General features: G+C 40.8%; 1 protein-coding gene across 1 annotated transcript; it reads right to left on the bottom strand.

Moving 5' to 3' along the window:
- Positions 1-7,746: 7,746 nt before the first annotated feature.
- Positions 7,747-13,096, bottom strand: eif1b (eukaryotic translation initiation factor 1B). The gene is made up of 4 exons (XM_048266798.1): positions 12,893-13,096; positions 10,421-10,584; positions 9,950-10,051; positions 7,747-9,688 (listed from the first exon to the last, which is right to left on the bottom strand). The coding sequence occupies exons 1-4, from the start codon at positions 12,921-12,923 to the stop codon at positions 9,644-9,646; spliced, it is 342 nt and encodes a 113-aa protein (XP_048122755.1). The 5' UTR covers positions 12,924-13,096; the 3' UTR covers positions 7,747-9,643.
- Between the last annotated feature and the right edge of the window lie 1,196 nt (positions 13,097-14,292).

The raw sequence follows: 14,292 nt of genomic DNA, 5'->3' as shown, positions 1-14,292 counted from the left end.
CTACAAAGCCAAAGAGCAGTATCTGCAAAAATGCCAAACTAAGAAAAACAGCTTTTTTGTGTTTTTCTTACACCAAGTATAAGCATCAAATTATATTCAACAACAAGGGGTATCATTAGATAGATCAAAGTGAGGTGAATTTTAAACATTTTGTTTTTTGACATTTAGGCAAAATTTGTATTGCATTGCTGCACACCAAAACCATTGACAGCTTTGCACACTGCTGCTTATATTTGTCAAAATATATGTTAATTACTTTTTGTAAAATCTGACTGACTATTTTGAATGAATATGATACTTTCACTGGCATTTAATATCATGATAGACACCTAATGTATGTGAGTGTAAATGGTAGTGTGCCTTTTTAGAAGAAAGTCCAGGGCTTTTTTTTAGTCCCAGTCTGTCCCTGTGCACACATACACACACCCTATAAGAGTAATGGCAAGTGAAACAAAGGCAGAATGCAGTAATGGCAAGTGAAATCAAGGCAGTAAGGGCAGATACTGCACTCTGCCTTGGTTTCACTCTACTTCTATACAAACTGCAAACTAAAAATGTAAATTTAGCTAAGAAATGTATTAGGTAGCCATATTAAATTTATATATAACAGATTAAAGAGCAGACCATGTACTTCTTATTTGTGCAAAAACACTTTTTTTTTTTTTTTAAAGTGCAGATACTGCTCTTAGCCTTTGTAGGGCAGCGCGGTCACCCGCGGTTATGAGTCATAAACAAAATATTTTAATGATATTCGGGTCATTTGCGGGCGGGTCAGTTAAAATTAATTAAATATATATTTTCTACAAATAGGCCTACTTAAAATATCACGAGAAGACTAGCATCAATACAGTAAAGCATCAATACAGTAAAGTCAACAGTAAAGAAGCTGAAGATGCGAGTTAAAATAATAAAGACACCCCTTCAGGAAAAGCGATAGGCTATAGGCTATGGGAAATATTGGGAAAAGTTCTTAAAGAAGATGTCAGTAAGTTATGGTCTATGTATGCCAACTTCTTGCGAAGCCATTTAAAAGTATGACAGCCAAAACGGGCAGCCTGCAGGAATAAATGTTATGGCACAGACTACACAGCCATATCTACCGGTATGTATAGGTTCGCGCATGCATAAAAGTTACCTTAGTTCGTTGAGTTTGTGACTTTAAACAGTGGATGTGCTTTAGTAAAGCTTTGTGCTTCATTAAGCATTATAAACCAGTTCTTACGCTAACGTTTTGACCAGCAATGTATCTCTCTTGCCTACCTTGCCTCACCATTTCTGTTTTCGAAAGAAAGATGTATGTCCATGGCAGAGTGCGAATTACCCCACCATAATTGGGGGGTACTGCTCCTTCAGTTCTTCTATGGCCATCATGGTCCACTACCATACAGTATCAATCCCCATCGTGATCGCCAAGTGCAACATGTGTTGTGCAACACACATACAAGGTCTAAACATGCGACAAACTGATAAGGCTAATATCTCATTGTTATTATATATCCAAAAGAGAACCGTTTTGATCAGCTCTCAAAAGTTAGAAGTAAAGTGCACTGAAATACAATTCTAATAGTAAAAGTAATACCTTTACAAGAAGCCTATTGCCTATTTCATGAAATATTGATTTGGTTTATTTTTAGATTTCATAAGACCTGGAGGTAAGACCCAACCCTCTCGTAAACAGAAACCAATTTTCTATTATAGTCTATGGTAGTCAGTGTCAAATCAACACAATTGCTTAGAGATATGTGAAACCTGAGCAATATTTAATGTGGTTAAGGAGCATACTATGAAAAAACATACTACCACAGAAGAACTACAGAGCGGTAACCTACAAGAATCTGATAACCAGAACAAGCTGGGTATCATTAACGCTAGGGGAAGACCGGGTATGGTTGTAACGTGGGGGTTGTTGTAACATCACCAATTCCACCAATCAGGGATAAGATATGAGCCATGTGACAGTTTCTGACTCCTCAGACTTCCTTAACGATCACACATGGACATTTTCAAGTTGTTAGTGCCATTTATCCCGGAGTAAGGAGAAAAATTCAACATCTGAGGTAAGAAAGTAACTTTTTTTTTTTTAGATTTATTTTTTTCTAGTGCTTTTACCATTGTAGATCCAGTTGTATAAGTTACATCAGGTCAAACTATAGTTTCTCTAGTAAAGAATGGTGTAGCTCTCTCTTGCTAATGTCAAAGCACCATGCTAATACAGCTAGCTAAACAATGGATGACAGTGGTGGGGTAGGTTGTAACACATTTTTTGAATATGTTACAACCTGTGGAATGGGGCTAGTAGACCCATTTAATGGGTCTGTTTAATTTCATCTTTGTGTGTGTGACTGTTCAGCCCTCTCTCTCTTTCCATGAGAGACACAAATACATACACACACAAAAGTATAAACGTTGTGGTTTTTATATTTAGTTTATATATGATTTCCATTCTCTATGTGAAGAACGGATTGTATGGTATACAATATGTTGGTGAATCTATTTTCACACCATGTGTACCCTGTTTATGCAATAAATCAGTATATCAAATGGAATTCCATTGTTTTTCTGCATTTTTTTTACCTGTTACAATCTACCCCAATAGGTGTTACAATCTACCCCAGTAGTTGGGTAGGTTGTAACAAAGGTACACACTGTATTTGTCATAATCTCACAAATTCTGTAATATAGTTGAAGAGATTTAAATGGTTGCCACTTGTAGTAGACAAATGTGGGTACTTTGCCAAAAAGTTCCAGAACTGTAGCTTTAAAAGAAATGGTAGTTTTAGGTGCTGAAGAAAAATGTGTTACAACCATACCCGGTCTCCCCCAGTATCCTACAAATGAGTCACATACACATGCACACATACACTTTTCCTTTTCTTCATAGTGTCTCTGTGAATAAAATCAAATCCTAGTTTCATGAAGACAGCCTAGTATCAGGGTCAGATGAAACTACATTTATTGAACTGAAAATATAAAATAATAGAATCTAAAAACAATAGGCCTACTAAACAATTAGGCTAAAAACAAATTCAATGCATGTACTATTTAGCCTAGGCTACTTGGCTCTTTTTATGTTTCCACAGGTTTCACTGATTATATACTGTTATACAGGCTTAACTTCATCAGACCCTTTTGTGCATAATATAAAAACAACACAGGATCTGTGCCAAACTAATTTCAAAAGGGCACAATAATTTATTCAAGATAAAATTAGAATGGACACCTAGGCTATGGACTGGAGTTAATCTCCTTGGAAATGACAATCGATTTTACCTCACCACAATGTAAAATAATAATAATAAATTATTTAAATAGAGAATTATCTTGCTAACTAACCTTGGTAACTAACCAAGGTCCACTTTACTAGCCTCAGTGGGTAAGTAGCAGGTATACGACTTGACATGAGTTATGAAAGATCAAAACACGTGAAGGCTGTAAAATAGCACATTTTCAACAAGCTAAACGTCTGCTAGCAACTTACATTTACACATGCACGTCAGCAGCAAACCGAATTTAGCCTACTGGAGGAATCTACGTAGCGTTTAGTCATTCAACGTTGACATTTGCTTGAGAAGTTGAAGTCATTCGTTCTCTATCTCCGTTGCTTCTAGCGCCACGGTGGTTAAAAATGGTAAGGTCTATAATAGGGGTGTCTGAAATGGCTTTACATTAAAATGTTCCTACAGTGAAAATAGAGTTGACTTGTTGACTTGTATTGTAGTTGACTTGTATTGTAGCCAACTGTAATGATATTTTTTCACAATATCAGAAAAAATATCTGATCCCCCCAAAACTGATATTCCTGTCTCTTTGGGGGGTACTGGGTCTTCATTGGGGGGTATAGTACCCCCCAGTACACCCTGTAATTCGAACTATGAGTAGGGGGGAGGGCCTAGGAGAATTTTTTGAGCCGGGGGGAGGCCCCTGGAAAAAAAATTTGAGGCAGAACATGAGGCCAGGCAGAACATTTTTAACCCGATCGTTTGGCGACCGCCCCCCGCTAAATATCGTACAGTCCCTTAGCAAAATCATGACAATGCACATAAAAGGAGAGAAACTCATGGTGTGGTCCCCATCTTCCCCTGACCTCAACCCTATTGAGAACCTTTGGAGCATCATCAAGCAAAACTTAATACTCTGGGAGGCTATTCTGACATTTTGGCAGCTCTGGGAGGCTATTCTGCAAAGACATTAAAGCAGAAACTCACAAGTTCAATGGCTGCAAGTTAAAAAATTGTGAAGGTGATATCAATGAAGGGGTCCTATGTTAACATGTAACTTGGCCTGTTTTTGATTGAAATAACTTTTGATTTAATTTATATCATCTCCGAATGCTGCAAATTCAACAAATTACCATTTTTAGTTCTTTACAACCTATAAAATGTCTTGAAACTCTGTTGTGCATAATAATAATAATAATAATAATAATAAGTTTATTTTATATAGCGCCTTTCTCAAACCCAAGGTCGCTTTACATAGTAGGAAGGCAGGGAAACACAATAACAAACAAACAAACAATACAACAGACAAAGGCAGGGAAACACAATAACAAACAAACAAAACAATACAACAAAGACAAGTTATCTGTATGGAACTATGTGTTGGGTGTGGAGGAGAAGTGTTCATTAAACAGAAAGGTCTTGAGATGTGCTTTGAAGAAAGGAAGAGAAGGACAGGCACGAAGGGGTTGGGGGAGGGAGTTCCAGAGTTTGGGGGCCAAGGCACTGAAGGACCTGCCACCCAGGGTGGAGAGTCTGGGCGGGGGGATAGCCAAGAGGTTTTGGTCAGAGGATCTGAGTGGAGCGGGGAAGGAGTGTAAGGGGTCAGGAGGTCGCGAGATGTAGGGGGAGCAAGGTTGTGGAGGGCTTTGAAGGTGAGTAGTAGTACTTTGTATTTGATCCGGGATGGAACTGGTAGCCAATGGAGTTGATGGAGAATGGGGGTGATGTGTGCTGATCGTCTGGTATGGGTGAGGAGCCTGGCTGCAGAGTTTTGAATATATTGTAGTCTTTGAAGGGTTTTAGTGGGGAGACCAAGGAAAAGTGAGTTGCAGTAATCTAAACGGGACATAATGAAAGAGTGAACCAAAGTCTGTGCATCACTAGCAGAGAGGAAGGGTCGGAGGCGTGCAATGTTACGGAGGTGAAAAAAGCAATCTTAGTGAGTGATTTGATATGAGGATCAAAGCTAAGGGTGGAGTCAAGCTGAATGCCAAGGTTTTTAACAACAGGGGTGGAGTGGACAGATGAGCCATCAATGTTGAGAGTGAGATGGGGAGATTTGGTGAGGATGCTTTTAGGGCCAATCAGCAGAATTTCGGTTTTGTCTGTGTTGAGCTTGAGAAAAAAATTTTGCATCCATAATTTTAAGTCAGAGAGGCATTCAGTCAGTGAGGGAGCGTCGTGGGGGGTCAGAGGGAGAGGGAGTGGTAAGATAGAGTTGGATGTCATCTGCATAGCAGTGGAAGTTGAGACCGTGGCTGCGAATAATCTGGCCAAGAGGGAGGATGTATATGAGAAAGAGGAGAGGCCCAAGTACAGAACCCTGGGGGACACCACGAGTGACAGGGGACTTGGGGGACTGATGTGGACCAAGTGTTACAAACTGCTTTCTGTTGGTGAGATATGACTGAAACCAATTGAGGGCTGTGCCAGAAACACCAATAGCAGACAGACGGGAGATTAGAACATTGTGGTTGATGGTATCGAAAGCAGCACTAAGGTCAAGGAGAATGAGAATGTTAAGTGAACCAGAGTCAGCAGACAGGAGGAGGTTGTTAACTATGCGTAGAAGGGCAGTCTCTGTACTGTGACATGAGCGGAAGCCAGATTGAAAGGGCTCATACAGGTCGTGTAATTGTGAGGCCACCACTCTTTCCAGTACCTTGGCCAGGAAGGGGAGGTTGGAAATAATAATTTGGAACAGTGCATTTTGAGTTTTTTATTTTTGAAAAAAAAAAAAAAATACTGTATCATTGGGAGGTTTGTTCAATAATTCGAATTATACTCTTAACGGTTGATGATTTACAGACTGTCATGTGCATCAACTAGGAAAATCTGAGAAAAATGTAGGCTAAATTGCATAATAATTTGGAACGCAGTGTAGGCCTACACTCAAAACACAGACTAAAGTTATTGCCATTAAAACGCACCCTACACAACAAACAAACATAGGCCTACATGGACATAAACGGAGGGAGGAAGTCTGGCAATGAATCGGAGGCATCAATCATTAACTCCGTTACAGCTCCAGTCTCCCTTTCTTGCGCGCCTCCTTGCCTGAATTAATTGAGTGGCACGGAGAGGACGCCGGGTAGCCTCGGGCTTCTTTCACTCCACCGTCTGTTCCTGAAATCTCGGAGAGGTACGGGCAGGAAATTGCTGACACAAAAACACCCACACAGCCGGCCAGAGTCTGCGTCTGGACTAGCACATAGCCTACCACACCACGCCTGGCACAAAACACTGATTACTGATTACAGCCACTGCTAGGAAAACAAGCTGCTGGTTTGACAGATGAGTTTAATTTTCTTCAAATGTTTTCTACAAAAAAGGGTTTAGACAAGCATAAGACACACTGAATTGTTCTGCTCCTTGGGCCTACTAAATCAGCCACATCAATATTCAGTGGCATGCCCCAAGAAAAAAAAAGGATGCTAAATTCCACCTAAGAGGGGAGACATATGGCTTCGCAATGAAATTACAATTTATCCCTTCCCTGCAGGTTTTATGCACTTCTTTAGATGCAGAGATCAAGATTCTTTTAATCAGCCAGCCTGGTTCCAAATCAAGTTGCTTGATGCAGACTGAAACAGTAAAGATAAAGGCAGGTTGTTTGTAAAGTGTGAGGTGGGGCAGACTGGCCCTCTGTGTTTACATCCTGACAGAGCCTAAATATAGGGCCTAGCATAGCTACTTAAGGAAGAGAGCCCTCATTTGAGCGCTGATTAAGATGCAGGTGAGGAAGTATGGAAGAGGAAGTGAGGAAGAGATGAATCCACTGAGAGCATTAGTCAGACCCACAGGGGGAAAACACAGAATGATGATAAAGCAAGATCACCAGGTCACAGCAGCAATAAAACTCAAAAGCATTCACCCTACCATGAGGTTGTATTGAGGACTTGGTTTGTGGGTCAGATATGTCTGTAGACAAATTCATATATATTCAGATAAATAAGTCTGCTTATATAACTGTCAATTTACATTTTAACATTAGATTAGGCCTGTATGGCTAAACTCGGACTAAACTATATAGAGTAGATGGCAAGCATAATCAACTACTAGCCTTCAATTTAACCTTTTTATTCCAGTTTTTTTTTAACTGTATTTCTTCAGTTCAACTTCACACCATTTTGCACTAAGCTGATAAGGTCACAGAAACCAGGTGAGGCCCAGACAGACAGAGCCACACTGAGTCTCTCTGTCTCCGTTAAATGCCACCCCACCTACCTCAACTCATCCTGTGCCGCTAAGCGGATTTCTGGCCACATTTCTGCCATGAAGATGAGGCCAGGGCTAAGGGGATTAGCACAGGGAAACACAGGACACAGGTGGCCGACAGTGCGAGACAACCGAGGAGAGGTGTTCCGGCAGGAGCCCAGCCATGGCAAGCAGGTCTGGGAGCAGAGGGCATCAGAGCCGCCTGCATCGAGTTATACTCTAAGCACAGAACAGTGGCCTGAGGACACAGCACAACTGGCTTTTGTCTTTGACTGGATCCAAAATGAACACGCAGAGCTAAAACAGAGAAATCAGTTACCTGGTTTATTTATTCAGCGCTAACGTTTAACAACATGATGCTCAAGTATTAAACTGCTGTGGCTTAAACAAAAAATAAAAAGCACTCTCATGCACTTGAAAAGGTCAAAGGAGGAATATCACATTGATCATTTCGTCATTTGAAAGTCATAAAACAAAGCATGACGCAAAAGTTTAGCAACCACTGTCTGAGAGAGAAACCGTTACGGATGTTTGAACATAATCGAAGTTATTGCTAGGCTAAAACAGTATAACATTAGCATTGAAGGTAAAAATACCACAAAAAAACTGAAAAAAAAAATCTATCTATAATTTGGTTCATAGACAGTGCTCCATTATTATAGTTCAGATAAAGTCTTGATTAAATCCAATTCTGCAGAGGGTGAATAAAAATGATGACCTGAAAACATTTGACAATTGAACAGTCTGTATGTAACTCACACTACTTTTCCCCTCATGTAACAGTCCTCAGTAAGAATCTAACCACCAGAGAGGGTGACATGGCTGATGCAGATTAGGCACAACATGAAGGTCAACAAGGTCCTGGAATGCCCTGATACTTCCCCTGGAATGTCACCATTAACTTAGACAGAACCTAAGAGAACAGATCACCTTCCATTTTCAATGAGGCAGCTGGATCATTTTCTTAAGTGTATCTTTTTGCAAGGAATCGGTTTTATTTATTGCACAACTGTAAGGTCACGTCCACAACGGCAACAATATTGCACAATTTGGTCCATGGTACGGTTACGATTCATTGCATCGTTCCCCAGATAGGAAAGAGCAGTGTATTTTCATGTGGTTTTCCTATGCCACAAGGGTTGCAAAATACAGTACTCTTCAACCACTGCTCCCCCCAACCAATTTAATATAAGTAATGAATGTTTTGTTTTTCTGCTCAGAATGTGACGTGAACAGCTATGGCCACGTCAGCGTGTCCGCTACCTCTGATCCGACAAAAACTGACAGGTGCAGAATGGAGCCCAGCACAAGCTAGTTCGTATTACAAGATCCCTGGAAGCTTGCCCTCACTTTCTCTCGGGCGCAGGCCAAACATTGGCATAATCTCATTACCCTGTGACTTCTGCTCAATGAACGTGGCCTCACAGTGTTAGCAAACAAGTGCAGACAGTCCAGAGAAGAGAGCCACAGAGACAGACATATGATCAAGCATTTCCAAGAGGTCTCTGGTTGTACTCAACATCAATGATGGAATAGAAAAAGCAGCCAGCAAAATATGATGCACCATATATTGCATAGATAAGAGGAGTCATTACACCCACTTGTACCAAATTGCCAATTAAGGTTGCGCCCTTTACGTTGAAAAACCAAACCAAACCAAATCACATTCACCCACAGACTAAAAGTGGATTTTCATCCTCTTAAAATGGCTGGCTTTACAAGTGGTTTACACTTGTGTCCATATGCACAGCAGCAGAATTTGTCATGAATGATGAGCTGTTGCTCCCACTGAAGACTAATAAATTAAAAAGACTTCGCCACAAATCACTGCGGGTGTTTACGGCGAGTGAATTCACTATGGAAAAATGACTAGGGTTTCAAGCCACCATGGTGGAGCAACTGGAAAGAAGCACCATACCCAAACCCCCATCCCCTCTCCTATTACAGCTCAGAGTGGAGGAGAGGGGATGGGCTAGGGGAATGAGAGCCAGAGATTGGAGTTGTTGTTGTTGTTGTTGTTGTTGTTGTTGTTGTTGCATTGAAACATTGCACACCATTGCACATTTATTGCCGTTTGGAGTGGTGCATCAGACATGTTGCTAAACTTAAGATGTCAACGCATTGTCAGTGTGAAAGCGAGGGGAGGGGATGGGGATAACGGTAGGATGTGTGGCGGAGCCCTGAGTCCTGAACCCCATGGCATCACTCTAGAAGCCGTGCACCTTCAGCTGTTCCTCCTTCACAATGTTGATCTGAAGCAAACAAAGAAAAGGGAATTCAAAAACAATAATAATGTTAGAAAAGGCAGAGGAACAATTGGGCCACACTTCATGATTACTATTACTACTCCTACTATTTCATGTCTTCTCTGTAATAACACTTTGTGTAAGGTAAATACTGCTGCAGGCATGTTGAAGTAGCTGTAATGTGGTTCTCTAGTTGTACTTCGGTACATCTTGATGATGCTACATAGCCCAAATTCCCAGCAATGCGGATGGGTTTGCACAGCTCACCTCCAGAAGGAACTGGCAGATGTTTTTCCTCTGGTCTCCCTGCAGCTGGATGACCTCCCCGTACTCCGGGTGCTCAATCACAGTGCCATTGCAGGCAAATTTCTTTAGACACACACACACGCACAATTAGCTTCCTCATGCAAGTCATTCCTCAGGTCCACACTCAACATAACTAAACCTCAGCAATTTGTTAGTTCATGTCTAAAGATTAATTAAGTACTCTTTTTGCTAATTTGTGCAAGCCGAGCACAAACTAAACAATGGCCAAACACAAGCAAACACCAGAGGTCAGACTGACCCCTTGACCCCTGGCTTAGTGTGCTGAGCAGGCCAATGGCAGCCAGTAAGCTCAGGCGTGTCTGCTTCGTTTTATGACCGTAAGCCTTAAATAAACCCTACAAGGGAGACAGACAGGATTATGGCAGTGGACGGACGCCCTCAATTCGGAGCCTTGCGGTAGAGAAGTGTTACCTTTTTGAAGGCTTTCACCAGTTTCTTCTTGTCGTAATCATTGGCGATGCCCTGCACAGTGGTAAGCGTTTTCCGCCCGTTCCGCTGCTGAATCCTTATGTGGATTTTATCTTCAGTCCCTGCCGGGAGTAAGTCGTCACCCTTGGTTGCATCAGCAAAGGGATCTAGAATGGGGAGAGAGGGTGAGACAGACACACACCAGATTATCAAGATGAGCTTCCAGTGTAATTACAGGCTGAGGGAAAGTCATAATAAAACTGTTTCAGAGGTAAAATGTCATGGAGGATTAGGGAGTGGTGTTCTGTTTCACTCAGCCCAACTCATAGCTGAATGAACAACATTCATTGATTAAACTATTGGTCAATCAAACAGGTTATGGTTATGTACCAATGCTCTCACCCTTATCAACAAGCTATCACAGCCTAGGGAAGAAAACTCCATTCAAGCAATAATCAGGCAGAAAAGCAAGAATAATATAAAAGCCAAATAGAAAGGAACTGGCTGCCACTCTCACACATTAACACTTATTCATGAATAGCAGAATAGGGGATTTGGGGAAAATATCTTATTGCTATTTCTCTGACAGATATTCCGATTGTGATTTGTTATGCTACACAAGTCAAGCATCAATTCAAGATTCACTAGGCTATATAATATTTTTAAAATATGTGGTTAAGCATTATCCATTAAGATGACATCGAAATATTAACTATACTAATCCCAGGATGAAAATGAAAATATTCAAATTACTACGACATTGTTGAAATGGGCCACATCAGTGCTTCTGATCGATAAGCATGAGTGCTTCAATTTGACCCAAATATTTATTTTTCCCCTTTTAGTCGATAAAGCATGACTAATCACCAATACAAAGGACATGAATATAAATTTCAGAAAGAATGTGACATGGCTACGTGACAAACTTATTGACTATTGGAAGAACTGTGGCCAGTCTAGTCTAAGCTGCACATTTCTCAAAATATCCGCAACATGGAATCGAAATTAGGCCCCTTCATTGATAATTTGCGGTTGATTGTTTCTGCATTGGTTCAAATCGAGACTTCAGCCCTAACGGTATGTCTGAACGGTAACTTAGCAGCTATCGAATACAATGGCATAAACTGGCCTAGATCCTGTTACTGCAACAGTTGACTCGCCTTCGCAATAACATTAGCTGCTAGTTTGTTGTTGATGCTACTTGGGCCTTAACATTATTTTTTTTTTTGGCTGTTACTGCAAACAAAAATATTTTAAGGATGGCACCATGATTTGAATTGACAGGCTACAATTGACTATTGTGTCAGTCACAAGCTGCACCATTAATCGAAGCCTTTGGGATTTGCATTGGTTCAAATCGAGACTTCAGCCCTAAAATTCAACTGGCTATTACAATGGCATAAACGTCACCTAACAGACGAATTTTCCAAGCCAACTATCAAAATTGCAAAACTATCAAATAAACACAATCAATGTAAAAGTTTGCATAGCTAGCGAATGATCCAAGTAACGCTAACGTTAGCGTCTCTATGTCAAGGCTAGCGAGCAAACACAACAAAACATCTTCTTTTGACTGGCTGAAGGATATCGGAACTCCCCCTATTACCGTCGGTCCCGTATTTCCACCGTCTTGCGTGTATGCGTCACTTAATATCAATTTCTATATAAACCAAGACAGCAGACTCCTAAAGAAACGCAACCACCCACACCATAGGTGTATCTAAATTAGCTATGTACCAAAAATGACATTTTACCGTGACTCAAAGACAGTGTTGTAAGGCTGCGTGTACACAACCGCTTGGAGCTCCAGTAGAATTTTAATTTCACGACGAGAATTCTCGGTCTAACCGTTCATGTGCCGTTGAAACGGTGTAAATAGGCGACCCATCAGGCCAGCACTATAACTCCGAGCGTGGTAAACAAAATCGGATATTTCAGGCAGTAAATGCTCCCGTTAACAAACCAACCAGATTTTGTTCAAATCTACACACATAAGGCTACTGAAAAATGTCAGGTTAATTTAGCAAATGTTATTTTGAAGTGTTAAAAAACATCGTTGTTTTAGAATTTCTGAACAAAAGTGGTGATAATTGGGGGTGTTACGATAACTGGGTGACTTGCACCACACGAAGGCCACAAGCTTGCTAACGTTTCCGAACAACATGGTAACGGTAAACGTTAATTGGCTGTTAACATAACAGCCAAATTAAACGTAACGTTAGGCTTATTATCGCTATAACATAGACTGGCCCAATTTAATTAGATATTTAACCTTTCAAGTACACCTTTCAAGAACTATTGGTCTGAACCTCCGCAAATTTGCCGGTTTAACTTACACAATAAGCTAGCTATCGCTAACTAGCTTTTAGTCTGGCTAACACTGTTCGTTCTCTCCAAAACAAAACAAGGGGCTTTCTAGACGACATCAACGGTTAGCCATTTAGATAGCTGGGTGGCTAAAGAGGACATACTTACCGAAAGTTTGGAGGTTCTGAATAGAGGACATGCGATATTAGGACGATTACTTTGTGGAGATGAAAGTCTCAGCGATCTGGGCCGCTTTCTTGGCGTATACAGGAGCTCCTTGGCTTGAAAATAAATTTAATATGACTGGAAACGGCAGACAAACTGCTCTTGCGTCCAACCAGGCCGGAGTGCTCGGATAGAATGCCTGCCAACAAAAGGCTAGATTCTACTGCTTTGCAGTAACGTTACTGCCCCCTACACCAGCGGAGTGGAACGAGCAGACCTCTCAAGTCTCACGCATTGAGCGTGAGACACACGCATTTCAATGACTTCACACGCTCACACGCCACACATGGCATTTCTCACTCCGAGAAATTATTAACTTAACACAGAAATTTCTAAGGGCTATATTTTACAAACGTGTCACACAACGTTGCTGTCTGTGCGCTCATTCAGCTCAGAGAAGTGCTGTTCAGTTACTAACCTATCGGCCAATCAGAAAATAGAATTTCTCAACCAATCAGGAAATAGTTTTGTTTTGATGTGGGTCCGTAACATGGAGACCAGAGAGGGTTAAAGCGGAGGATCTTTGATGGAGACTGCTGGTCCGCGGAGTCGTGGAGTGGAATTAGGCCCGGTGCTCCGTCTGATAATTTGCTGCGCAGTTGATCAAGATACCGCGGACCGAAAACAAACGTTTCTGCTATCGATGTCATTAAACATGGAGCCATACAATAAAGGGGTCTTATGAGCGTTCATTCAATGCAGGCGTTTGCGCGAGAGAAACTGAAACTAATCTATAACGTTGGTATCAAAGCTCCGCTTCAACCTGTTGAATGCTATTTAATTGTTTAACGACACTTAATGGAACAACGTTGATTTTTGGAACTTCCATAGAAACAGAGCAGAGACTGTATAATACACTGTATAGCACTGAGTATTGTATAGTCAAATTTGAATATAACGTGGCCAAAAGCTATTGTAGCCATCTTCAATCTGTTAAAGATCAACAGATCAGTGATTTACGCCTATCTGCTCGCCAAAAAAGCTGGTATTGTGTTTCCTGAATCCTTACATTCAGGCATTCAAATTAAACTTAAAAAACATGTATTTTTTTTCTCCATTTCCTACCAATGTATGATGCTTGCATGAGGGAAACATCCCAAAACAATAGCACCCATATAATTGTTGCTGTTTTGAGAAGTATTTCTTTTCTTATGCAAGCATCATGCAACCATGCAAAAGCAATGAAACGAATTATATCTTACATTAGTAAAGCAGTCCTTTGATGTGCATGTCACAAAACATTTGAAAGTGCATGTATAACAATATAGGCATAATAATGATTGTGATAATGATAATGACAATTTGATTTGGAGGGAGTGGGGTTGGGTACTTGTAGATGAGCC

The sequence above is a fragment of the Alosa alosa genome, chromosome 16 (genome assembly GCF_017589495.1).
Source record: "Alosa alosa isolate M-15738 ecotype Scorff River chromosome 16, AALO_Geno_1.1, whole genome shotgun sequence".
NCBI classification, from domain to species: domain Eukaryota; kingdom Metazoa; phylum Chordata; class Actinopteri; order Clupeiformes; family Clupeidae; genus Alosa; species Alosa alosa.
The sequence above is the reverse complement of the archived record's forward strand: the minus strand, read 5'-3'. Positions and strand labels throughout refer to the sequence as shown.